The 27,580-nt window shown below is 43.5% G+C and overlaps 1 protein-coding gene across 18 annotated transcripts in view; it reads left to right on the top strand.

Moving 5' to 3' along the window:
- Positions 1-27,580, top strand: part of GRIP1 (glutamate receptor interacting protein 1) — a 478,395-nt gene that overhangs the window by 421,948 nt on the left and 28,867 nt on the right. For 7 of the 18 annotated variants that reach the window (XM_021092908.1, XM_021092914.1, XM_021092912.1 and 4 more), the window contains 7 exons: positions 1,031-1,175; positions 3,647-3,786; positions 3,961-4,155; positions 16,293-16,352; positions 21,270-21,426; positions 23,328-23,442; positions 23,569-23,613. In XM_021092908.1, coding sequence (XP_020948567.1) covers positions 1,031-1,175; positions 3,647-3,786; positions 3,961-4,155; positions 16,293-16,352; positions 21,270-21,426; positions 23,328-23,442; positions 23,569-23,613 — 857 coding nt within the window. The remainder of the gene's footprint in view (positions 1-1,030; positions 1,176-3,646; positions 3,787-3,960; positions 4,156-16,292; positions 16,353-21,269; positions 21,427-23,327; positions 23,443-23,568; positions 23,614-27,580) is intronic. The other 11 variants (XM_021092918.1, XM_021092917.1, XM_021092911.1 and 8 more) reach the window with 7 other exon arrangements.

The following is a 27,580-nucleotide window of genomic DNA, read 5'->3' as shown; positions in this document are numbered from 1 at the left end:
TTTTGCCGCACCTTCGGTGTGTGGAAGTTCCCAGGCCAGGAATGGAATCCTTGCCACAGCAACGACCCAAGCCACTGCAATGATACTGTGCAATCCTTAACCCACGGTGCCACAAGAGAACTCCCAAACCTATGTGTTACTATCTGTGTATTTGTACATAAGATTCACCAATTTTGTGAATAAGATTCACCTTTTAAGATACAGTGGAATGAAGTTCCCATCGTGGCTCAGTGGAAACGAATCTGACTAGCATCCATGAGGACACAGGTTTGATCCCTGACCTCACTCAGTGGGTTAAGGATCTGGTGTTGCCGTGAGCTGTGGTGTAGGTTGCAGATGCGGCTTGGATCTGGTGTTGTGGCTGTGGTGTAGGCCGGCAACAGCTGTAGCTCCAATTTGACCTCCAGTCTGGGAATCTCCATATGCCTCAGTGTGGCCCTAAAAAGCCAAAATAATAATAATAATAATAATAAGATACAATGGAATGATAGATAAGGGATTCCAGATTCCCAAGCCCCACTTAACCAGGTATATATGAACATTTGCTCCAACCACAAGTAAAATCAACTTTTCTATATTGAAAGTTAGCTTACTTGTAAAGCCTGAAAATAGGAATTGCATGGCCCTGTCTCTTTGCTTGCTGCATGGCTCTCTCCACCCATATTGCCTCCTCAGCCGTGTGTTCAGTTCAGAGATATTTATGGCACAATTACCAAATGCTGTGCAAGCACTGTGCTAGGCAGGGACACCATCTAAAGGACCTGCGGTGCCAGCTGGGTGGCTCCCTCACAGATTTAAAACGTAAGTCATTAGGCAGAGAACCCCTTCCTTGACACTGATGACAACTGCATCCCTGTCTGAGAATGTTATATCCTACTAAGGAAATGCTGCTTCCCAAAATAATTATTTTCTGAGACCTAATGCTTTGATGATGATGTTTTGAATTTCTTATTTTATGTATGAATAGATGTGTCTTTTTACTCTGCTTCTTCCGAAGAAGCCAATTATGACTCGTTGGCATTTATTGCAGATGAGCAAGAAAGTTCCGGAGCAATTATTTACACCGTGGAGCTCAAGCGCTATGGGGGGCCCCTGGGCATCACGATTTCAGGAACCGAAGAGCCATTTGATCCTATAATCATTTCAAGCCTCACCAAAGGGGGATTAGCTGAAAGGTAACATTTGAAGGAACTGCTATGATTACCTGTGTCTGAGATGGGTTTCCTTCCTCACAGCCACATAAAAACGGGCTCCCCTCTCCTGCTTGGTTATCTGTTGACTTTTCCAAATCTGCACAAAGGATTGCTTTTCAAGCTTGGGAACTCTCAGGTAGAGCGCCAACTTGATTTTGAGGGGCATCTTACAGGCAGTAAAAAATGTCCTGGGCTGAGCGTTGTCCAGAAATGTATTAACCAACCACAGTCGACGGGAGGTAGATTTATATTGTGTCTCTTTTGACAGAAGGAGACTAAGGTTCAGGGAGGTTAAAAGGCTTGTCTGATTCAATTCAGCAAACATTGACTGAGCCCTGATGACCTGACAGGTATGGGGCTTAGCTGCTGAGAGGATGACACAAGCTTCATCTTCAAAGAGTTCAGGCAGCAGGGTAGTAACTTAATAAAATCTCGTGATGTGGAATGCCCATGTGGTCCTTTGGCAGTCTGTTTCCACTTGCATTGCCCCACCCCACCCCACCCCCAGTAAACTGTATTTCTGTCCAAGACGTATTCCAGACCCCAATCAGATAGAACTGTCTTCTGGTAACCTAGCTCAAGAGTACACACACACTCTTCATGCTGACACTTGGAGACAGTGGTTTGCAAAATAGAGGCGGAGAATGGCAAAATTGAGGAGCTGCAAGGTACCTTAGAAATCAGCTCAAAAAGGCTCCCCAGTTGGAATTGCATGTTCTGATATTAGCCGAGACACTTGATATGGTATTCTTCAGGTGTCCCCCTCTCCTATGTGTCTCGATCAGAGAGACAGTCCTAGATAGCTGTGTTAGACAGTGAGGAACCAACTAATATTGATCTGATTCAGGAACCTCCTGATCAAGTGTTCTATGGCCTACCACATGGCTCTTTTGTAAACTGGAGATCCTTTATGAAAGAATGAATTGATCTCTCGCTCTCTCTTTTTTTTTTTTTTTCAGGAAAAAGAAATTCCTTGAGAGTAGATGCATTGGTAGAGTCGATAGGCAGCCCCTCATAATCTGTATGACCCAGTGTCCCCTCTGTTGCCCTGGTTGCAGCTGCCCAGCACAGCAGCCCGCCACCCCAGAGGCAAGCTGGGGTCAGACCACTCAGTCCTAAGCAGCCCGTGAGGTGGGCTTCCTTTACTCGGGGTATTTAAAGTGAACCAGAGCCACAGAGGCTAGCACATGGGAGTCCCACGCTACATCCTTGAGCCCAGGTGCTGAGATCTGGGTGTTTAAACCTTTCCTGACTTTGCCGGGGCCTGCTCCTCCTCCGCCTGGCACTTCCAAACAAAGAGAGATATGGGGAACATCACAATTATGACTCCAACCTGCTGGTGCAGAATTTGGTGAGGCTGAGAAGTGAGGGGGAAAGATTAAAAAAAAAAAAAAGATCAATAAATTAATTTTCTTTTTCCACATTTCAAGCAGGACGTTAGGCCCTTTACATATGTTTTCCTTTTTAGCCCCCAGAGTTTCGCTGTGAGATGATTATCCTCATTCTAGTGGTGAGGAAATTGACACCTAGAGAGGTGAAAATAGGGTGCCAGGTCACAGGGCTGGCAGGTGATGGGGATTCAAACAAATTGATTCCAGATTTCAGCCTTTTTTGATCTTTGGAATCACCACCAGGGGGCGCCCTGCCACATCAGCGTTTGTGTCGCAGCCTCGCTTGCGGTAAAGCTAGGATGCTGAGTGCAGTCAACATTTTAAGTTTGTGGAGGGTAGACTTGTAGTTGCCAAGAGGGAGAGAGAAGGGGAGAGGGAAGGAGTGGAATGGATGCGGTGCTTGGGGTTAATAGATGCAGACTATTGCCTTTGGAATGGATTAGCAATGAGATCCTGCTGTGTAGCACTGGGAGCTATGTCTGGTCACTTATGATGGAGCGTGATAATGTGAGAAAAAAGAATGTTTACACCTATGTGTTAACTGGGTCATCATGCTGTATAGAAAATTGACAGAACACTGTAAACCAGCTATAATGGAAAAAAAATAAAAATCAGTATATATTTTTTTAAAAAGAAATTCAAATCAGAATCTAAAAAAAAAAAAAAAAAAAAAAAAAAAAAAAAAAAAAAAAATTTAGGTCTGTAGAAAGAAGGAATGCTCCATGCTAAATAAGCTTCACCACATTCATTGTCCAGCATTGTTCATTTCCTTGGGATTTTTAAGTGTTACCAAGTGACTTAGCTTTCTTGGAGTTAAAAAGGCACACAAGTCCACTTTAAAAACTAATTAAAACTGTTTTTCTAACTTTATTTGAAACTGAAAAGTAATTCACAACAGATGCAGTTATCTTGTAACATCTCCCAAGAGAAGGCAAGGAGTGACTTCTAGAGACCCTTGCCAAGTCTTTATTATTATGAATATACAAAATATGTCAGGGGATTTATATTCAGTAGCATTCAGGGCTGATTTCTACCTCTTTCTATTCTTATTTGGTGTTTCAGAACCGGGGCAATCCACATAGGAGACCGAATCCTAGCCATCAACAGCAGCAGCTTGAAAGGGAAGCCTCTGAGTGAAGCCATTCATTTGTTACAGATGGCAGGAGAGACTGTCACCTTGAAAATTAAGAAGCAGACAGATGGTGAGTGGGTCGAGAGCCACAATTAAGGATTTCCAGTGCATTTCCTTCCCTAAAAGAACATGCAAGTGTCTACATGTATATTTCTAGGGAAATGACTCTCCAGCCAAGGAGTGTTGGAATATCTTTTTAATTGAAATTTACTCTGACGCTTATGCTCCTTTCCTATCTTTAAAGCCCAGTCAGCATCAAGTCCCAAGAAATTCCCTGTTTCCAGCCACCTGAGTGATCTCGGAGATGTGGAGGAGGACCCGTCTCCGGCACAGAAGCCAGGCAAACTCACTGACATGTACCCTTCCACTGTGCCCAGCGTGGACAGTGCGGTGGACTCGTGGGATGGCTCTGGAATAGACGCCAGCTATGGGAATCAAGGTATGTCTTAGCCTTGGGGAGCAGGAAATTTGTCATTGGGGAAGCTCCTGTTTCTCGAAGGTCCACCTTCTGTTCCATGAAAAGAGTATCTTTATTTTAGGGCATCCAGGTTAAACACGCTGAATTATGGTAACCTTGCATTTCCTCCTCATTAATGCTAAGTCACTTATTCCATATTTACTCAACACTGGCAGCCCCCACCCCTTTAGACCTCCTGTGATCCAGATGTTCAATCCAGAGCTTGGCTTTCAAGCATAGATCGTATGATGAACTGTTGCTGAAATTTGGCCTCAGTACACCAGTACTGAATTGCATCTCGGAGAATCTCAGAGTTTCAATCTGGAGTAGCTGTATTGCTTTGCCCGGCAAAGGGGGCACAGTGGGCTAATGCTCACAAAACTGTCTCTCCTGACCTGGGGCAGGGGCAGATCGAGGTTTGTGAGGAGTTTTATTGCGGGAGAGGGGGTGAGGGTTGCTAATAAGGATCACGGTGCCTGCAAAGCCTACATTCCTTCAATCCAGAGATCATCTGACCTCAAGTGGTTCCGTGATGGGCTTCTGGTGTTCTCGGGGTTACCAGACTGTGACCCTCTCTCTGGAATGAAGAATGCTTCATCCAGTAGTTAGCATCTTCCATTTGGTGGGAGTTTTAGTTCTGCACAAGAGCACAAAGATATTGCTAGGTGTATCCCTTGAGGGGGAACCAGGACCCTGCCCCGAGCCTGCACCTTTGTTTCTTGACTGCCCTTCCCCTGTCTCTGCATTCCCTCCCTTCCCAGATTAGCAACTGTTCGAACCTGCCAATTGGCACTCAGGGATTGATTGCAGCCTGTTTCCTACAAACAAGAAACAGGGGACACAGAAAGCCCCACAGGATCCTGCTCCGTTTCAAAACCGTATAATAAATTGGTTCACTGAAGACCAGCCCCATCATCTTACTTTTTTAGCAAGCTTGCCACAGAGATGGAATGGGGAGTGGTGGGCGCGCAAAGAGATTAGCCCATGATTTGTAACCCCATTTATTCCTGCTTCTTCATGGCTTTTGTTGTTGTTGTTGTTGTTGTTGTTGTTGTTGTTGTTGTCTTTTTGTCTTTCTACGGGCCACACCCGTGGCATATGGAAGTTCCCAGGCTAGGGGTCCAATCTGAGCTGTAGCCGCCAGCCTACACCAGGGCCACAGCAATGCGGGTCTGAGCCACATCTTTGACCTACACCACAGCTCATGGCAATGCCAGATCCTTAACCCACTGAATGAGGCCAGGGAATCAAACCTGCATCCTCACGGATGCCAGCCAGCTTCGTTAACTGCTGAGCCACAATGGAAACTCCCTCTTCGTGACTTTTAATAGAAACTTGTAGGAGTGCCCACCGATACTCAGCATCAGAGAGTTGTAATCACAGTACATTAAAGTACATGGTAGTTTTCCTTCGCAGACATCATCTTCATGTGATGACCTATATTAAAAGTTAAACTTTGGAATTCCTGTCATGGCCCATCGGGTTAAGAACCCAACTAATATCCATGAGGTTGTGGGTTCAATCCCTGGCCTCGCTCAGTGGGTTAAAGGATCTGGCATTGCCATGAGCTGTGGTGTAGGTTGCACACTCGGCTCAGATCTGGCATTGCTGTGGCTTTGGCGAAGGTGGGCAGCAGCGGCTCAGACTCAACCCCTCGCCCCATATGGGAACTTCCCCATGCCACAAGAAAAAAAAAGTTAAACCTCACTAATAGAATATAAACACAAAAAATATTAGACTGCAACAGAATGTAAACTAAATGTTTCTTTTAAACCATCTGTTTCCTTCCCAGTGATACTTAGCATCAAGAGAAATGTGTCAAAACTTTTTTGTATTTCTCCTCATCTGAGCCTTGACCTACTCTCGAATGCCTTGTATAAATTCCAGCCTCTAAATCCCTTTTCTGCTATAAGTTTAAGTCAAAGAGGAATATACGTAAATAGTTTGGAGAACATGTGTTTGGGCAGGAGGGTCGCTTGATAACTAAGTTTGAGGAGAGTCTGTATCCAGTGTGTGTTCTTCCTGGTTCTAGTTTTCTTCTCTCAGCCTGCCTCTGCCTCTGTCACTTTCTATTAAATCCCATGAAAGGTGGAGGAAAATGAAAAAAAATGATATTTCAAAGTAATCAAGTTAGTACATATTGGAAATGATATTGGGACTTGGTGGTGAACCTAATTTGAATACCCAAAAGGGAATGGGGACTTTCATTTATCTGGCAGGTAATTTTTCCTAGTCATAACACCTTGTGACAAGTGAGCAGTGCCACCAAATAACAGGTATCATCATGGCCAGAGAGTTGACAAGCCTCCAGAGGACACGGCAGAGAAAGGGCTCAGGTCAGATTCTATCAGAGCAGAGTCTGAGGTTCATTCGTTACTGTGTTTGTTTATTGTGCATCTGTTCATGGGGAGACTTTCCTGTTACCCCAGTGCTGGTGAGCATGTTCTTGGAGGCCTGAGAACTTGGCAACTCTGACCCTTTACATGGTTATGATCAGGCCTGTGATTAGCAAATTGAACATACGGCCTTTCCCTCTTTAGTAAAAGGGGAGGATTATTTATGAAAGATTTTGAAAATGTGAAATCCTAGACAGGGACTCATGATCATAATTGTAATACACCTGGCACTTATTAAAAATAGGGGGAGTTTGAATAGAGCAAGAGGTAACTAGGGAAAATGGCCATTGGGATAGAATTGACATCCACCAAGGGGGTGAAAAATAAGCAATAATATCTTGTATTTGTAAAACTCTTTAGCGTGTACAGAGCACTTTTACCTAACTAACCTCAAGCGATGCTCATAGGAGCATAGACGTTGAAATCACAGGGTTTCGGTGTTAAGAGAGGATTTGATGTCAGCTAATCTGACGTCCAAGGGCAGCCCTTGAGGCCCTGGCCAGCCTGGCTGCACCGTCACACGGGACGCCCGCAGGGACAGGTTGCTCCCTCACTGCTAAGACAGCTCTGGCCTCTCCCCACACATGGTTCTGACGGCTTGGAGTTCTCACTTGTATTGAGCTGAAGTCTGTCAGCCTGTCCTTTCTGCCTGTGCGTCCTAGTTCTACCCTCAAGGTCATTCCCAACTAGACTGAAGCCTCCTCCACTTGACAGCCCTTCAGATCCTCCAGGACAGCTCCAACGCCTCGTGTGCGTCTTTCCTTCTCTAAGCAGAATCGCCCCGGGTCCTCTCGATGTTCCTCCCAGAACTTACTTTGGAGTTTGTGTATCATCCTGGGAGCCTGTCTTCTGAATACGTTCAAGTTTAACTCTGTAGGAGTGTAGCGCTGAGAAGGGAAAGTCACACCATAGTCTGGGATCCCAGAGCAACTCGAGCCAGTCACCTTCCTCTTGAAGATTGTAGGACCCAGCCGTGCAGCCTACCTCAACCTAAGGATTTTGGTGGTCCCTTCCTCTCTGTCACTCATTTTGAGCTTATTGTTTGCCAAGATCTCAAAGTCTGTCTTTTTCTGCTTGACTTGGGATAATGGGTTAAACCGGATCTCTCCAGCTGGGGCTTGTGAAATTGACTTTTGTTTGTTTGTTTGTTTGCCTTTTCTAGGACCACTCCCGCGACATATGGAGGTTCCCAGGCTAGGGGTCAACTCGGAGCTGGAGCCACTGGCCTACGCCACAGCCACAGCAATGCAGGATCTGAGCTGCATCTACAACCTACACCACAGCTCACGGCAATGCCGGATCCTTAACCCACTGAGCAAGGTCAGGGATCGAACCTGCAACCTCGGGGTTCCCTAGTCAGATTCGTTAACCACTGCGCCACGACGGGAACTCCTGAAATTGACTTTTTAAAGGAAGGTATAGAACCACACCTTTCTTCCCCTCTGATATTATCATCTTGTGAGATGTAGATGCTTGTTCCATCTTATCCCGGCCTCTCAGCAGACTCTACCGTATCTCAGGAGGACTTTTCTCTTCAAGTCTATAGTGGTTGCCCCATTCCCAAGAGGATGCTGCAGCTCCATCATGCACATCCTCCTCAGACCAGGAGTTAATGTCTCTGCAGCCACAGTCCTTGCTGGTCTCTGCTTCTAGTCCAGAATGTCAAGCTTGCCCCATTCATGTATTCAGCAAATATGTCATGACTGGCATGATAAAAAGCCAGTGTGTGATGGGTATACAATGTTGGACCAAAAAAACATGGTCCTTATTCTTGTGGAAGAGGTTACCCAGCTGAAGGGCTGGACAATTAAGAAGTACCAACGGTGTGAGTTTTTACTTAGTTAATGAAAAGGGGGAAAGGATGGAGTAAAAAAAGCTGGTGGAAGAGGATTCCTTAGAGTTTGCAAAGGTCGATCAGTTACAAGAGGAGACTGAAAAGTTAGTGGTACCTAGACTCTGTCATGTTCATGGATAGTGAAGCTCTTGTGATGTCTGCAACTCTTTTTTTTTTTTTTTTTTTTTTTTTTTTTGGCCGCCACTATGGCATGTGGAAGTTCCCAGGCCAGGGATCAAACTTGTGCCACAGCAGAGACCTGAGCCACAGGAGAGACCATACCAGATCCTTAACCGCTAGGCCACCAGGGACTCTTGTAGCTCTTGACTCTTAAGTCAGGTTGTCTTATTCTATCATACATGATCTTTAGACATTTCTCTCTTTCGAGTTCATTTTTTTCAGCTTGATTGAGGTATAATGGACAAATACAATTGTTTATATTTATTTATTTATTTATTTATTTTTGTCTTTTTGCCATTTCTTGGACCGCTCCTGCAGCATATAGAGGTTCCCAGGCTAGGGGTTGAATTGGAGCTGTAGCTGCCAGCCTACGCCAGAGCCACAGCAACTCGGGATCCGAGCCATGTCTGTGACCTACACCACAGCTCACGGCAACGCTGGATCCTTAACCCACTGAGCAAGGGCAGGGATCGAACCCACAACCTCATGGTTCCTAGTCGGATTTGTTAACCACTGTGCCACAAAGTGCAATATTTTGATATGAGGTAATGGTTTGCTACACATGTATTGTGAAGTGGTTACCCCATTTGTCACCCCACATAGTTAACATTTGTGTATGTGGTACAAAGGCTTAAGGGCTGCTTTCTTAGCACCACGTAGACAACCCAGTATTAGTAACTATCATCACCAGACTGCACCTTAGAACCCCAGAATTTACCTTGTAAATGAAAGGTCACACCACAGGCCTACATCTCTCCATTCCGCCTACTCCCCTGCCCCTGGCAACCACATTCTCCTCTCTGTTTCTATGAGTTTGACTTTATTTTTAGGTTCCATAGATAAGCAAGCTCAGACAGTTATTTGTCTTTTTCTCTCTGGCTTATTTCATTTGGCGTAATTTCCTCTGGCTTTACCCATGTTGTTGCAAATGGCAGGATTTGCTTCTTATTTATGGCTGAAGAATGTCCCTTGTATACATACAGACATCCCACATTTCTTTATCCATTCATCTACTGGCAGACACTGAGGTGGTTTCCATATCTTAGCTGTTGAGAATAATGATGCAGTGACATAGAGCAAAGCTGCCTATTCAACACAGAATTTATTTCCTTCTGATGTATTTGGGAGTTGGGATTGCTAGATCCTTTTTGAGGTCATGTTGATCATTTGTATTCTCTTAGGAAAAAAAAAAAAAACCTCCATGCAGATTTTCAAATAATGTATATAGTTACACAATGTCTTATTTGATTCTTATAATTGTTTTGGTTTCTATAATTATATCCCCAATATTGTTCTGCATTTGATATTTTTTTTTCCCACACTTTTATTGGTAGTGGTTTATCTTTATTTAGTTGGGTTTTTTTCTTTGCAAAGAACTGATTCTTGCACTTATTTATTAATTCCACTCTGGTTTTTTAACATAAATTTTTGCTTTTTTTTTAAGGGCCACGCCCACGGCATATAGAGGTTCCCAGGCTAGGGGTTGAATCGGAGCTACAGCTGCAGGCCTACATCACAGCCCCAGCAACACCAGATCCAAGCCACTCATGGATATACTAGTCAGAGTTATTTCAGCTGAGCCACGACAGGAACTCCTAAATTTTTCATTTTTAATTTAGTTAACTTTGTTCTTCTTGAGTTTGGTTCTGCTTGTGACTTGAGTGTATAATTCATTTATTTCCATGCTTCCTTATAGTTTTCAGAAAAGATGATGGTGATTAATCACAAAGATGCCAACATGTACAGAGAGTCCACCTTTCCTTTCATGCACTTGAGCAACTCGTCATAGTCTGTACAAAGAGTAGCACAGAGCAGCAGACTCAGCAGCATTCTCTCCTTAGGGGAGGGGGGTATATTGTCTCTTCCATTTCTTTTCTCATCTCTACAAGTGCATGTTCCATCTCTTTCTAAGATCTTGCCTTGCCCAGTTTTCCTTGAGCTCACATATCTCTGATCTTTAGTTTTATAGCGATGTACATTTTTAAAAATTTTGTGATGATACATTTACCATTCATATTTATCATTTGCTCTGTGGCAGTCTTTTTCTCCTGACTATCCTTCATCTGCTATTGCTTTCTTTTTCTGTTCCTTCTCTCTCTCTCTCTGTACTGATTTTGTGTATGTCTTATGCCAGTCCCTTTTGAATTATTGCTTAACTTTAAAGGAGATGACTTTTCTGTGGAGTTCCCGTCGTGGCGCAGTGGTTAACGAATCCGACTAGGAACCATGAGGTCTCGGGTTCGGTCCCTGCCCTTGCTCAGTGGGTTAACGATCCAGCGTTGCCGTGAGCTGTGGTGTAGGCCACAGACGCGGCTCGGATCCCGTGTTGCTGTGGCTCTGGCATAGGCCAGTGGCTACAGCTCCAATTCGACCCCTAGCCTGGGAACCTCCATATGCCGTGGGAGCAGCCCAAAGAAATAGCAAAAAGACAAAAAAATAAAATAAAATAAAATAAAATAAAGGAGATGGCTTTTCTGAATTGGAAGGGTACACAGTCTACCCCCAGTTCACAGGACCTGTGATGAGTGCGTTCGTCCTCAGCCAGCAGGTTGCAAACAAGGCAGAAGGAACTCTCTGGCAGCCCATCTCATAGCAAGATTGCTTCCTGCAGCCTGTGGCACATCTGGAGGAGTCTTTGAGCCTGCCTCCCTGGCTCTTCCCTGGTGCCAGACTGGGCCTAGGGCACTTCCTGCCACCAATCAAGGCAACCCATTCTAGTGTTCCAACAAAGCATTGTGGTTTTGCCTCATGCGGTGGCCCCTCTTTGGAGAGCTGGGCCCTCTCCACACTCTCTGGTCATAGGTATCTCCTCTTGCCGTCTCATCACCAGCCCCCACACCCCGTTTGTCTTTCATGGAATTTGATAACTTTCCCTATGTATTTTGGTTCCAGATTCTAGTCTGGCTAAAGATGGAGTTTACGTTCTGTTATTTGTCCTCCCTTTTTGTCTTAAGGTGATTTCTAAAAGAAGGGAGAACTGGTTTTGTTCTGCCATTTTAAAACCACAGTCTCATGGACAGACATAGATATTATCATACTAAGTAAGCCAGACAGAGAAAGACAAATATTGTATGATGTCAGTTATATGTGAACTTATTTCCAAAGCAGAAAGGGACTCACAGACATAGAAAACAAACTTAGGATTTCTGAAGGGGCAGTGGGTAGGGAGGGATAAATTAGGAGGTTGGAATTAACATATACACACTACTATATATTAAATAGATGTCAGCAAGGACCTACTGTATAGCACAGGGAATGCTGCTCAATATTTTATAATAACCTATAAGGGAAAATAATTTGAAAAAGAATATATAGGCGTTCCCTTGTGGTACAGTGGGTTAAGGGTCCAGCATTGTCATTGCAGTGGTTCATGTTGATCCCTGGCCTGGGAACTTCTTCTACATGCCACAGGCACAGCCAAAAAAAAAAGAAAAAAAAGAAAAAAGAAAAGGAATATATATATATATATATATATATATATATATATATAAAATAAAAGGATATATATAAACTGAATTGCTTGTGCTGTACCCCTGAAAATAACAAAACATTATAAATCAAATACACTTCAATAACAAAACTTTAAAAAAAAAAAAAAACACAGTCTCATCTAAATACATTGAATATTTCTTGGCAAGAACAATTACAAATAGTTATACAAATGTATGACTTAATTTTCTCATTCTTAACAGAATTGGAGCTTTAGGAAATAAATTTGGCAGGAAATTATCTGGCTCACTCTCCTTTGCTAAAATTGTCTTCCAAAAATGAAAGTAATGGAAGGAGCTACAATCCCAGAAATTGTATGTAGAGCTGAAGATTGAATTTCAAAACCATGCTCTGATTTTAAACTTTATGAATAAGAACCATCATTGCTTAGTTCACTTTTCTACATTAATAGTGAATGTGAATTAAGAACTACCAATGAAAGATATTTATCTGTACAATATCATGCTTCTAAAAACAAAAAATAGTACAATATTGGAGCATCAGAATTTTACAGCTATCCAAGGTAGATTACCCTAAAAATGAAAATGATTATACCAAAATTCTATCAATTTTCAGCAGTACTTCCACTTATGAAGACCTGTTTTTCATCAGGCAGATGAATACAATTAAATATGATTCTCAGTGAGAGGAATCTAGACCAAATTTTATATTCTGTATTAGTTTGCTTGGGCTGCATAACAAAATACCTCAGACTGTGGCTTCAACAACAGACATCCATGTTCTCACTGGGAGGCCAGAAGCCCTTGATCAGGCGTGGGAAGGTGTGGCTTCTCCTGAGGCCCCTCTCTCCTTGGGTTGTCCTCCCACGGCCCCTCTTATGTGTATGCACATCCTTGGTGTCTCCCGTGTGTGCATTTCCTCCTCTTACAAGGAGACTCATCAGATTGGACTGTGGCCCCACCCTATGACCTTGTTTAACTTGAATTACCTCTTGAAAGGCCCTGTCTCCAAATACTGTTGTGTGAGGAGTGAGGGTTTCAACATATGAATGGGGGGAAGGTGGCAAACAATTCACTCTGTGACATCCCTCACCTTAAGATACAAAGTAAAAAAACCAGATGCTGAAACCTAGACAGGAAAGAAAGAAGGAAGGAAGGATAGGAGGGAGACAGGTAGGCAGGGAGAAAGGGAATGGAGGGAGAAAAAAGGAAAAATGGAAAGGTTTCCAGTTCTAAACACAAAGAGTCATTACTTAGGAAATACATTTTTTTTTTAAATTACTTCTGTCTTTCAACTTTTTAAATCAATGTTGAGCTTAAAATCTAGTCTTCAGTATCCTACCTCTTAAGTTTATGGGCTTACATCATCAGTAAAAACAAAATCTAATTATACTTCTGGCAATTGATTTTTCTGACACCTGGGCTGCTTCATTTTTTTCATTTTTTTCTATGGCTTTTAAGCTTGACTGCTGGTGTAAAAGAACACTCCTCAGGGCCTGTTAACATATTCTCAACTGTGGCAACCAGCTTGCTTTTTACACAAGCCTAATTTCCCTCAGATATTCCCTATTTTATTTTGGCCATGCCCACAGCATGCAGAAGTTCCTGGGCCAGGGATCAAACCTGCATCACAGCAGTGAAAACACCAGATCCTTAACCACTAGGCCACGAGGGAACTCCTCCCTATTTTATTTTTTTTCCCCAGTTTCTTTATTTTTTTATTTTTTTAAATGATTTTTGTTTTTTTCCATTCTAGTTCGTTTACAGTCCTCCCTATTTTAAAGTATGCAGTCATCATCCACCTGCCATCAATTAGGGATTGGATTCGCCTACATATAAAAGAAATACAAATGATGATGTTTAAACAAGATAGAGCATTTTTTTGTTTTGTTTTGTTTTGTTTTTTCCTCCTACTGTAGGAAAGAGTCTGCAGGAGGCAGGTAGGAACCAGTCATCTCCCTACTTTCCACTGGCTTAAAATCTCTCATGCGTCTCCATTTATTACAGTTGCCTTTGTTATAAATCCTTCATCTGGCCTGAATATTACTTCCTTGCTTATCTTATTTTGAGCATCTTACCATTCCATATTACCGTCAATGACCTTGAAAAAAACTAAATCACCCAATGCTACTCCCTTAAAAAAAAAAAAAAAAAAAAAAAAAAATCTTTTGCTGGATCTCTGTTGTTGTAGGAGGGAGCCAAAAGTTCTTAGTTTAAAACACAGAGTTCTTTGTAATCTAGTCCCCAACTACTTTATCAGTCTCATCTCCTGACACTCCCTTGCAATATCTTTGACTCTGCATCCTGACCTTCTCACCGTTCTCTGAGTAAGTTTTGGTCTTTGGTACCTTGATAGGTGTCTTGGGGTTACTCAATCCTGCCTTTACCAACTCTAAATTGGCTGAGGAATAGAAACTGGAGTCAGCAATGGATTAAAATACCGATTTTAATGGTGTTTGTTTTGGGGGTGGGGGGCAGAGTTGGGGGTGGGAGTAGAGAAGCTGGATTGAATGTACAGCCAGAATCAGGATTGATATTTCCCTACCCCAACCCAAGTCTGATGTTGGGATTAAATAAGGGGGAAATCAGATCTACAAAGCATACTGTAACTCCAACATGTCAGTTGGGTTTGACTTAGCTAAATAGAACTAAAAACCCCAATATTACAGTTGTCAGGTTTGCCAAGGGATGAATGCCCAAGGCGAAGTTAATAAAGCAAAAGAGATTTATTCAGGCATCAGAGGGGCATAGGCTGAGCTCAAGATGGCGCCAGTGCTGACGGCTTATAAAGGATCTGGGGCGGGAATCTGTGGCAGGAACAACACAGAAGGAGGAGGGGAAGGTCAAGGGAGGGGTAGGGGATCCAGTCCCCATGGCAGACGGCAGTTAATCCTTGTAGGTGGTTAATCTATGTGGGCAGCTGTTTTCCGCAGGCCATTGTTTCTTGCTGCCCAACTTGAGCCTTCACAATCTGGGAGAGGGTATCCACAACAGGTCTCCAAGGTGAATAGCCACATTTGGGGGGCGTGGGGGGGTCTGTCTCCAGCCTCCTGGGAATCTATCAACAGTGACTTAAATCATAAAATAGGCATTTCAGAGCTAATATACAACTCCACAGTGTCAACAAGGACCCATACTCTTAAATGTTTCTTCTCTGTTATGCTTAATACTTGGCCTCCATCTTTGGGTTTAGCCAGTGGCCCAAGATAGTTATTGAGGCTCCAGCCATTTCATCTACATTCCAGGCAGCAGGAAAGAGAACTATAAGGAGGCTTTCCAGAAGTTTCATTTCCATGTCATTGGCCAGAACTTTTCACATAGTTAGATCAACATTGAAGAATCTCCCATCGTGGCTCAATGGAAATGAATCTGACTAGTATCCAAGAGGAGGCAGGTTTGATCCCTGGCCTCGCTCAGTGGGTTAAGGATCCAATGTTTCTGTGAGCTGTAGTGTAGGTCGAAGACGCAGCTCAGATCCCGCATTGCTGTGGCTCTGGCATAAGCTAGGGGCTACAGCTCTAATTCGAACCCTAGCCTGGGAACCTCCATATGCTGTGGGTGCATATGGAGACAATACATAAAAATCAGATTAAGACACTAAAAATTAACATTTAATTTCAAGAGAGGCTAGGACATATAGGCGGGGCAGCAGCAGCGGGGGAGAATGGGTCCAGAGAGACGCAAGAAGGGACTGAGCGTATATTTAGCGCTCTTTCCCAGAACCGGATAATTAGGGAAATCACTGCTCTCCTCTGGGGAGGAATAAGTACAGATGGTAAGAACGACCACAATACCCCTGGACCACTCTTCCCTCCCGACAGAACCTGAGGCCAGGGGTGGGGCTGATCGTGACCATGGCCATTCAAAGGGACCAGACCCAGATCTTCTGGGTTCAGGCCTAACCCAAATCAACCTGGGCTGGGGGGCAGGGGTGGCTGATCTTGATCGCCTTTCCCAGTGCCTCCCGCCAGGCCCACACTGCCTACCCAGTTCTTCTACGGCTAAGTGCCAGCTTGTCCTCTCGTCCCAGCTGGGTGTCCCTTTTCCACTCTCACCTTTCATGACTTTGTCTCAACCCCCAGGTAGACCTCTGTTCTTTTCTATTTGTGTGTTCAGACTGAAAGGATAACACCTCTCACATGCTATCAGACCTCTCATTTTCTATCTGTGCCATTTCTCCAGCTCTTTCTCCCAGACAGATACTAAACTGCGGTTTTTGAGCGCGGGAACCTAGATTTTTTTTTTTTTTTTTCCGTGCAGGCAGGTTGATTTCCATGGGACTGGGGTCGTCCAAAGGTGACAAGGTCTCTGCTGGTGATGGTGAGCTTTCTAGGTGGAGTTTTGTTTGTTTGTTTGTTTGTTTTCTGTGTGTGATAAAATTTATTTATTTATTTACTTATTTATTTTCCCACTGTACAGCAAGGGGATCAAGTTATCCTTACATGTATACATTACAATTACAGTTTTTTCCCCACCCTTTGTTCTGTTGCAACATGAGTATCCAGACAAAGTTCTCAATGCTATTCAGCAGGATCTCCTTGTAAATCTATTCTAAGTTGTATCTGATAAGCCCAAGCTCCCGATCCCTCCCACTCCCTCTCTCTCCCATCAGGCAGCCACAAGTCTTTTCTCCAAGTCCATGATTTTCTTTTCTGAGGAGATGTTCATTTGTGCTGGATATTAGATTCCAGTTATAAGTGATATCATATGGTATTTGTCTTTGTCTTTCTGGCTCATTTCACTCAGTATGAGATTCTCTAGTTCCATTCATGTTGCTGCAAATGGCATGATGTCATTCTTTTTATCGCTGAGTAGTATTCCATTGTGTATATATACCACATCTTCTGAATTCAATCATCTGTTGATGGACATTTGGGTTGTTTCCATGTCCTGGCTATTGTGAATAGTGCTGCAATGAACATGCGGGTGCATGTGTCTCTTAAGTAGAGCTTTGTCCGGATATATGCCCAAGAGTGGGATTGCAGGGTCATATGGAAGTTCTATGTATAGATTTCTAAGGTATCTCCAAACTGTTCTCCAAAGTGGCTGTACCAGTTTACATTCCCACCAACAGTGCAGGAGGGGAACCTAGTTTTACTCTCTTTGCATTTCAGCTCCTCCTGTAGTACCTGGCTGGTCTTAGAGGCGCTAGAACATTTACTGAATTAGTTGTGCTGATTTCTTCCCTTCCCACCACCCCTGTTTTATAATAAGGAGACTGAAATCTTGATAAATTGAGGGGCTTAGTGAATAATCAAAGTAATGCGAGTTGGACTTCCCATCGTGGCTCAGCAGTTACGAATCTGACTAGCATCCATGAGGACGCATGTTTGATCCCTGGCCTCGCTCAGTGGGTTAAGGATCCAGCGTTTCCGTGAGCTGTGGTGTAGGTCGCAGACACAGCTCGGATCTGGCGTTGCTGTGGCTGTGGTGTAGGCCGGTGGCTACAGCTCCAATTCAACCCCTAGCCTGGGAACTTCCATATGCCCTGGGTATGGCCCTAAAAAGATTTTTAAAAAGTAATGTGATTTCACTGGTGATACAGTGAGTTAAGGATCTGGTGTTGTCACTGCTGTGGTGTGGATTGCTGTTGTGACACAAGTTTGATCCCTGGCCTGGGAATTTATGCATGGATGTGACCAAAAGAAAGAGAGTAATACCTCCTTATGCTTGTGAGTATTATTCTCCTTGATTCTCATAGCAACATGGCAAAGCACGTGTAATTATCTCTATTTCACACAGAAGTGAGTTTGCCAAGCCTGCAGAGGAAGGAAGTAGCAAAGCTGAAATTTGAACCTAGGTCTTTTCCTACTTCAGTCCCTGTGCTAGGATAACATGGGCCAGACCCAGGTCTTCTGAGTTCTTGCCTAACCCCAAAATATTTGAATTGTACCCCTTTTTCATGCCCTGCTTTGTTGTGATAATTACTTAATAGTGCTTCTTAAGGAGTTCCCTGGTAGCCTAGTGCTTAAGGATCTGGTGTTGTCACTGCCATGGCTCAAGTCACTTCTGTGACATGAGTTCATTCCTTGGCCCAGGAATTTCCACATGCCTTAGATGTGGCCAAAAAAATAGTGCTTATTAAGACAAACCATGGTATGGACAGTCATGCCTTTTGGGGGGTGGGGACAGGCATTTTCCCAGTAGAGATGCTACACATCCACTCAAGCCCACCCTCACCCTCTGGCCCAGGTCACCAAGAACTACTCACAATAGCTGGAAGGAAAATCAGAAAGTCAATCTGCACCATTTAAATATGTTGGGGGGGTTCCCATTATGGCTCGGTGGTTAGCGAACCCAACTAGTATCCACGAGGACGCAGGTTCGATCTCTGGCCTGACTCATTGGGTTAAGGATCTGGCGTTGCCATGAGCTGTGGTGTAGGTGGTAGACACAGCTCAGATCTGGGCTGCTGTGGCTGTGGTGTAGGCTGGCGGCTACAGCTCCGATTCGACCCCTAGCCTAGGAATCTCCATATGCTGCACAGGTGCAGCCTAAAAAGACAAAAGACAAAAACAACAACAACAAAAGCATGTTGGGATTGCCCAGGGGAAGTGAATGGTCATATGGGCGAGTGCTGTCAGAAAGGGACGCCCTCATGGGCACCAGCACTCAGCATTGGGCTCTTAGCAAGTTTAAAGCCAGTTAAAGGAAGTGAGCCTGGGCTTCCCCTAACTCTTTTGAATCACACACACACAAAATGAGATTTCGCATATGGGGAGGGGAGTTAGTTTATTTGGTTCAGAAGGAGAGAATGATGGCCTGTCAAAAGGAGCCCAGAGAAGTGCAGTGTTGCCCAGTCACTCCCCTTCAAGAGGAGACTCATGTGTTCCTGTAATTCAGCAGTGTTGATGGGAGGCTGCACATTCCCCACACAAGACTCCTTCCCAAAGCCTCACCCTGCACTTACACAAGAAAGGAAGGGAGATAGTGGGAGTTCCCTGGTGGTCTAGTGGTTAGGATTTAGCCCTTGCACCACAATGGCCAGGGTTCAATCCCTAGTCTGGGAATTGAGATCTCATATCAAGCCGCTGCACGCTGCAGCCAGAAGAAGAAGAAGAAGAAGAAGAGGGAGAAGAAGAGGGAGAATGAGATGCTGACCTATAAATATCTTCTCTCTGCCAAGAACATCGGGTCCTTGGTTTCCTAAAACAGGAGGTTCATAGCGTATCGCTGTGATGCAACTGTGGGCTTTACCCTGCAATGTGGAGATCAGATGCTTTTGATCAGATTACATTATCTTTGGACATTCTGCTTTCTCTGGATTCTAACTGATAGTGAGAATGGCATTTTAGGACCAAACAAAGGGAAAGTGGATGGGGAAGGTGAAGCAAGGGGTGGCAGAGAGACCATCATTTTATGCGGTTGGTTCATTTAATTGTATGTGAAATTAGGGCCCTGGGCCTATTTGCTATATTATGTGTTTTTAAACACAGTGAGAAATACATCTTATATTGCAACCCAGTCCACACATGGAAACACACACACACACATATACACAATGGGTCACAACCTGAAATGGTAGGTGAAGCCATGCATGGTAGTTATAGTACAAACCATGGCATCAGACTTGCCAAGCAGCCCCCGCTCCTCCATTTGAACCCTCTACCCCAAAGAATTTTGAAGCACTGCAGACCCCACCACACACTAAAGTTGTCATCTTAACTTTTTTCTCCCCAAATGGTTAATACTTGCCCAAACTGTCATTTCCAGTCTGTGGTAATTAGGCTTTAAATATATTTTTGTCAAAATGTGGAGGCAGAGATTTAGCCCAGACTCGTGGAAAATGTCCATTATGTAACCTGATTGTCAAAACTATTCCCCACCGTCCCCCCCTCAAACTAATCAGAGTTCACTCCCAGTCAGGATGTCGGCCTTCATTTTGCCATGCAAATAAACATCATAATGCACGCCCCCTCCTCTCCTTTCTGAATTCTGATTCTGAGATACAGAGATTGATGGATGAGTCTGTGCCTGGCAGAAACAGGCTCCACCCCCGAGCCCTTCCTTCAGGAAGGAGTCTTTCCCTAGTTATCCCTTGATTTGGTGCCTGGGGGTTTTTATATCCCAGGGCCAAGATCCTTCAAACATTTGAGATGGACAAGAAATACGTCTTCCATTTGTAAAGGCGCAGAAAAACAAATCTCAGGCCCCCAGAATTTTCTCAGCGGGGCTGATTTGGGGAAGATGTTAAGTGTGGAACTTGAGAAGCTAAAGATTGATTTTCCTGAAATTAGGTCTGGAACCTTCAGGAAATTTTGCAGATACCCCTAGGTACTTGAATGCAAATAATGAATGGTACCCTCCTGCAAAGACCATTATGAAGAATAAATAAGGTGATACAAATTAAGCACTTAATGAAGTTCTGGGTGCATAGTCAATTGCAGTTATTGCTGTTGCTGTAGTTGTTTGACCCCTTTGCTCCCTAGCAGTGTAATTTCTCAGTGGCTGAAGTGATCCTCAGGCCCATCTCGGCTGTCTGTGGGCCCCAGCCAGCTTAGCCATGCACGGTCCACACCCATGCAACCAGCACCCTTGGCCACTCCTTGGGCCTGGAACACACATCTGGTGGCAGGTTCCACTCTCAGAAGGACAGACCTGGGAAGTTGCCATTGTGGCTCAGTGAGTTAAGAACCAGACATAGCATCCGTGAGGATACAGGTTGGATCCCTGGCCTCATTCAGTGGTTAAGGATCCGGGGTTGCCACAAGCTGGAGTATAGGTTGCAGAAGCAGCTTGGACCAGTGTTGCCATGGCTGCAGTGTGGCCTGGCAGCTGCAGCACCCATTTGACCCCTAGCATGGGAATTTTTGTATAGCATGAGTGCAGCCATAAAAAGAAAAAAGGACAGACTTGGATTAGAAGCCCTCGCACACTCTGGAGGTGGACTCAGGGTGTCTGGGCAGGAAAGTCAGGGTTTTGATTTTCTAGAGCTTGCTCTAGGAAGGGGTGGATACAGGTCTGGATACATCCCCAGCTGAGCAGATTTCTCAACTGAACAGAGGATACGAGAGCCATATAAGCACAGGCCCAGCGCTGGGCTTTCCTGCTTAAGTCTAAGGGTCTTACCTTAGGGCTGTTAGAATCAGTTGGGATAATAGGTGTGCATGTGTCTTTCATAAGACTTAATTATGATCCCGAATTCAGTAAAAGTCAGCCTCCTCAAACAAACTAATGGAAACCTCAAGAAAAAGACTAGTTACGAAAATGGAATCTAATACCTTGTTTTTGTTTCAGGCACTGGCTTTCAGGCCTCAGGTTACAACTTCAATACCTATGACTGGAGGAGCCCCAAACAGAGGGGCAGTTTGTCCCCGGTCACCAAGCCGCGAAGCCAGACTTACCCAGATGTGGGGCTGAGTAATGAAGACTGGGACCGATCCACAGTCAGTGGGTAAGGTTTTTACCAGCTGCTGCCCTATCCCACCTGCTTCTGCGTCCTTTGAGCCAGATGTGAACTTCTCTGCTTCCAGCAGTCCCTGCCGGTAGCATTGGGAGCCCCGCATGAAGCCGCTTTAACTATCCATCCCAGCCCAGTGGCGGGGTTCTAGGACTCAGGCCTGCCCGGCCAGAGCCAACACCCACACAGCAGGGCAAGAGCTCAGCTTCCCCTAAAGAAAGCAACAGTAGGGAATTCCTGTTGTGGCTCAGTGGGTTAAGAACCTGGCTAGTATCCAGGAGGGCATGGGTTCAATCCCTGGCCTCACTCAGTGGGTTAAGGATCAGATGTTGCCACAAGCTGAGGTGTAGGTCCCAGCTGCAGCTCAGATCCCATGTTGCTGTGGCAGCTGCGGTTCTGATTCGACTCCTGGCCTGGGAACTTCCATATGCTGCAGGTGTAGCTGTGTAAAGAAAAAAAAGATAAAAGAAAGAAAACCACAGTTGCACATGGGGAAAATCGTCTGTAAACTGTGTCCTCACTCTATGATTAATTTCCTCTTCTTTCGTTTAAAGGTAGTTTCACATTAACTTACATTTAAAAAAAATTTTTTTTTTTTTTGAGTTGTTGTGCCTCAGCGGTAATGAGCCCGACTGGTATTCATGAGGATTCGGGTTCGATCCCTGACCTCACTCAGTGGGTTAAAGATCTGGCATTGCTGTGAGCTGTGGTGTAGGTCACAGACGCGGCTCAGATCTGGCGTTGCTGTGGCGTAGGCTGGTGACTGCAGCTCCAATTCAACCCCTAGCCTGGAAACTTCCATATGCTGTGGGTGCAGCCCTAAAAAGACAAAAAAAAATTTTTTTTAATTGGGAGTCCCATGTTTTTAACTGAGAGGTCTATTTTAGCAGTTTGCTCCTTACTGAAGTATTTTAAGACCATAAAAAGTGATAGCTGAAACTGACAGCACTAATAGCCTAAGCCTAGCTAGAACCCAGGTTGGGACTTGAACCTGCAGTTTTAAATTAGAATCAGTCACCCGGTGTCTGGACTCACTGAGGTTCAGGTTCTCCATGCCTCCGCACAGGAGGAATTCAGCAAGAGACAAAGTGATAGACAAGAAATAGATTTATTAGGATAGGACACTCTCGAGAGATGCAAGCGGGCAGGCAAGGAGGCTCTGCCCCCAGGATCCGGTGGGCTACAGTTTCATCATCCCAGGGGAGTTGGGAACTGAAAAGACTGCCTCTTCCTCTTTCTTCAAGTAGGAGCCCCTCCTTAGTATCCGGTAAGGAGTGTATTCAAATCAGCAGAAGGGTGGTCCTCAAACTCTGAATCTGAATGCAGGCTCACCCCATCCCCTACCCAATGACTTGAGGCTTATCTCAAGTCTCCACTAGTGACACAAGCCTACCTTGTTCTCGTGGTCGTCTCGAGATGTTATTAGCTTACAGTGATCTCCCAAAGTCCCCTAGGTTTCCCTCTCACTCTGTGGTCCCTTATTGGGTCTTCTACAACTGCCTGTGCCTACTCCATCCCTATCCATAGCACTTAACTGATCTATAATGATGTTTAGAAGGAGCGGGGAAAACATATTTTTCTCTCTCAAAGAAGAGGGCTGTTTCTCTTTTCCCTGTAGATAGAGCAGCTGAAAGAGTCCCATTCAGCAGTAGCCGTGACTTCTCTGAAATTCCATGAGAAAGACAATGGTCCTTGCAGACACTGCATGGTCTTTGCAACACTGAGTTCCCTAAAGCTTCCTTCCACTGGAACTGGCCTGTCTTGGAAGCCACAGGTGGAGCAGAGCCAGCTCCAAAATGAATCTCTATTGTGTGTGTGTGAGATGAGAGAGATTCTGGATATGGGGGAAAAAATATGTCTGGCAAGTTCTTAACGCAGCCTGTGCTCTTTGACAGCAGTTTTGCAGGGGCTCCCGACAGCACAGAGGCCGAGCAAGAGGAGAACTTCTGGTCCCAAGCGCTGGAGGATTTGGAAACCTGTGGACAGTCAGGAATCCTGAGAGAACTCGAGGTAGCCTCAGTCCTGCTACTTAACTTTTCTTGTTTCTACATTCATTTTTGTTTCGTTTTCTTTTGGTCCTTTTGAGTTTGCATTGATCACACCAGTTCATTTAAAAGCTTTAACCCCTTTCCACAGGAGAAAGCTGACAGGCGTGTGTCTTTGAGAAACATGACTCTCTTGGTAGCTACCCTTTCTGTTTATCTTTTTGCTTGTGCAGCTGCCTTCCCTGCCCCCTTGCCTTCCAGACAGTGATTTGATTTGACCCAATGCAGTTGAAAGTATTGATTTCCCCATTTCCACCCCACCCCAAGCTGACTGACCTGTGGCTTCTGCCATTGCTCCCTGCTAACCCTGACTGTACCTGTTTGCCACGGGATCGCTAGGGGCCAGCTAAGTTTCCCAGCAGTGGTGTCTCTCATTCTCTTATTTGCTTTCGAAAGGTTTCTTTGGCATGTTTTCTTTTGTACCTGGTAGAGACGTTAATTTGATCGTGAAGAGGAACATAAGAGGAAATTTTTCTTTCATGTCATTGTGCCCTAAAAGTAGACGACAATGCAGCTGGTAAAAAAAAAAAAAAAAAAAAAAAAGAAAAAAAAATTTAAATTTAAAAAATAAAGGCCAGTCTGATAAGCAGTCAAAATATTCCACAGTACATTGATGTTAATTGCAAATCCTGATTCTGTGTTAACTTGATGTGAATTCAAGGAGCTGCAGAGAGATGGAGTATAATAGCTGAACTCCTGGTGAGTTCTTTAATCAAACCCATAAATTTGCTGACGGTAGTCACGCTTTGGTCTGGGAAGTCCCGGACTGTTTCCTTTTATGTTCTTTTAAATTTTCTGAGCTGTTTAAAAAAAAAAAAAAAAAAAGTGGCAAAAGTCTCATTTTTATTTTGATGTCGTATGAGGTCCCCAAGTCACCATAAGGAATGTGAATGGCCTAACTGGGTGGACTCTTGCAATTCTAAAAATGATGACTCATCTTGATATTATTTTGCTTCTCAATTGCATGTGTGGATATTTTATGTGAGTCTAATGTTTGTGAATCTGCAAAGAGAATTATAAAGAAAACTATTAGTTTGAATTTGTAAACATCATGGTATTACCTGGCATGAACTTCAGCTTCAGAGCACAGTTAAAGGACCTGGAGATGGATAATCCTTTAAAATATAAATGACTCAAGATGTTAGCAGTTTGATTTCTTTTCCTGCGACTTTCAAAAAAAGTAGAATGCTTAAGTATCAGCTGGCTTATTTAAACTTTTACTGCTTCCTGTATGGAGAATGCTCTGCAGAAGAGGCCCAAACTGAAGAAGGATATCAATTTCCAATTTTTGAACCTATTTCTGCTTTTAAAAGCGTGTTTTGGCTCATATGTCTTTTTCACTTGGCATTTTGAAATACTTCTCTTTTGAAGAAGCAGTTATTCTTCTCATAGTTTCTTTTCCATTAGGTAAGATGAAGATCATGTGAAAATTAATACACTGAGATTGTTTTCACCCAGAGATTGAGTTACCTAATGAAAATGATATCCATCAGCACAGAAGTTATGTTGCAGCAGCCAATAGATTTTCTCTAGCATCACTTCAGGCAGGTGTGGCCCTTGAAATTATACATCCAGAAAAAAGTTGCTTGAACTTATAAGCCAAAGAGAAATTAAAGTTTTCAACTAGGAAGAATGATCGACACATCCTTAGAATCTTATTCACACTTTGGGAACAAAGTCCATTCATTCATTTGTTTCAATGAACTTTGATCCCTTAATTGTAAATGCTACTCTGCAAAAAATATTATTGCAGCTAGGTTCCTGCATATGAAATTTATATCCAGTATAAAAGTTAAAGCATACTGTAACTATAACAAATATAGAAGACGAGCTAAGATGGAAAGTGATTAAAATTGAAATAAAATGATAATTATACTAATCATTTTCCCCATTGCTAGCAATAATTTAGGTTCAATTTTAGCACTGAAAAACTCAGACTATGACTTTGGACAAGTTACTTAATCTCTCTTATCAGCTATTTCTTCTTTAAAATATGGGGATTATAATGACTAATTCTTATATGGCGCTTAACACAGAACACGGCACTTAATCAATGTTCAATAGGAATTCTTTTTTCTGCTTTTTTGAGTAATGAATACATACTGTCTTAACTATTTTTTGCTTAGTATAACACGGAAGAAGATTTAACTAAATGTCATGTAGAAAACTCTTAAACATACTCCTTCTAGGAGTTCCCGTCGTGGCGCAGTGGTTAACGAATCCGACTAGGAACCATGAGGTTGCGGGTTTGGTCCCTGCCCTTGCTCAGTGGGTTAAGGATCCGGCGTTGCCGTGAGCTGTGGTGTAGGTTGCAGATGTGGCTCGGATCATGCGCTGCTGTGGCTCTGGCATAGGCCGGTGGCTACAGCTCCGATTCGACCCCTAGCCTGGGAACCTCCATATGCCGTGGGAGTGGCCCAAGAAATAGCAAAAAGACAAAAAAACAAAACAAAACAAAACATACTCCTTCTAAGTTGTATGCATACCAGTTATCTCACTGATAATTTTCAAAAAGTATAGTTATGAGTTGCACAAAATGAAAACAGGTGATGCATACTCTGGAAGCAAAAATAAATCCTAGAAAACATCAAATAGTTTTTTAAACTTTTTTAAAAAGTTTAAAACCTGAAACCTCATGGTTCCTGGTCGGATTCGTTAACCACTGCGCCACAACAGGAACTCCTAAACTTTTTTATTTTAGTTTTTCTGTTTGTGTTTTAATGTCAGTATTCCTTCAGAGATGTCACTCATTCTGTTTACTTTAAACAAAGCAATCAATCCATCCTTTGAAAACTTGATCTGGAAACCTACTGATAAGATGTCCTTGCTTCCATCAGAACTCTTTCCAGATCAGCTTATATAACTCCTGTTGTGACTAAGGATTATCAAAGCAGAACTGTTGTCTCTCAGCTGTAGCAGTTCTTCTACTTCCAACGTGTTTCCTGCTAATCCCATGAAAAATGAGTATAAATTTGTTAACAAAGCCAATAACTAGTCCAAATAGGTAAAAAAAAGTGGATGGTCATCAGGGAGAGAAAACACTCATCAGATACTGTTGGCTAGAGTAGATTAAACAAAGAAATGATATATGTGAGTTAAGTACCATAAGGTAAAAGGATGCCCCATGTTACCACGAAGCTAGTAATAGAAAAGTTTCAGTTTAAAAGGGATTTATCTGAAATAAACCATAATATGAATAATCCACACTGGACAAATAAGGTGGGTTTTTTTTTTTCCATTTACTAAAAGGTCAGTTTTATATGTTACAGCCTCATATTTGACTGAGAATCAGTACAGCCTGGAAGTCGAACATAACAGTTCTGAAGACAGATTGCTGGGTTGTAATCCCAGACTCTTGGGCAAGTTGCTTCCTTTATCCAAGCATCCCTTTCCTTAACTGAAAGGAGGAGGTGTAATTATTACACCTCTTTGTGCCTCAGTTTCCTCACTTGTAAATTAGGAAGAAAATCAGCACTTGCCTCATAAAATTGGCATGATGCTTAAATAGGTGAATGCATTCAAAGAACTCAACAAATGACACTTTCATTACTTTTAGCATCAGTATTAATATAAATCACTAGATATGGTGTAGCCAGTCACGTAGGAGATGGAATTTGTTTTCTGTTCCCATGATTTCAGGCAGATTCACCGATGCTGGCATCCCATTATCTAACCATCATATCAAAGAACATGGAGCTGGCCCCAGGCATATTTTCAGAATGTTAGCATCCTCTAACCATGAGAAATGAACATCCCCAACATGATTTTAGTTTCAAATGCTCCTTCACTTCCACTTCTGATTCTCGGTCATTTTTGAGATCTGACCTTGCCATTCCTCATGTATTATGGAGGGAATATATGGAAACTGAACAAACTTCTCAATTCACTGGTAAAATCCAATCCAAGTCTCACTGCTTTTGAGCAAAGGGTTGAATCCAGTAGCATGATGAATGACTATTCCTCAAAGCAGTCTTACATAAAGGCCATTTCGAAGGAACATGGACCTGTGCCAAACGATGTGGAGACCTAGCTGATCCCCAAGCGTCTCAGGCAGGTCACGTGGTCACAGGAAGGACAATATGCCAGAGCTGGGTAGGCAGCAT

Source organism: Sus scrofa, chromosome 5 (assembly GCF_000003025.6).
Source record: "Sus scrofa isolate TJ Tabasco breed Duroc chromosome 5, Sscrofa11.1, whole genome shotgun sequence".
NCBI lineage: Eukaryota > Metazoa > Chordata > Mammalia > Artiodactyla > Suidae > Sus > Sus scrofa.
Note: the sequence above shows the minus strand (reverse complement) of the source record. Positions and strands in the feature narration are given on the sequence as shown.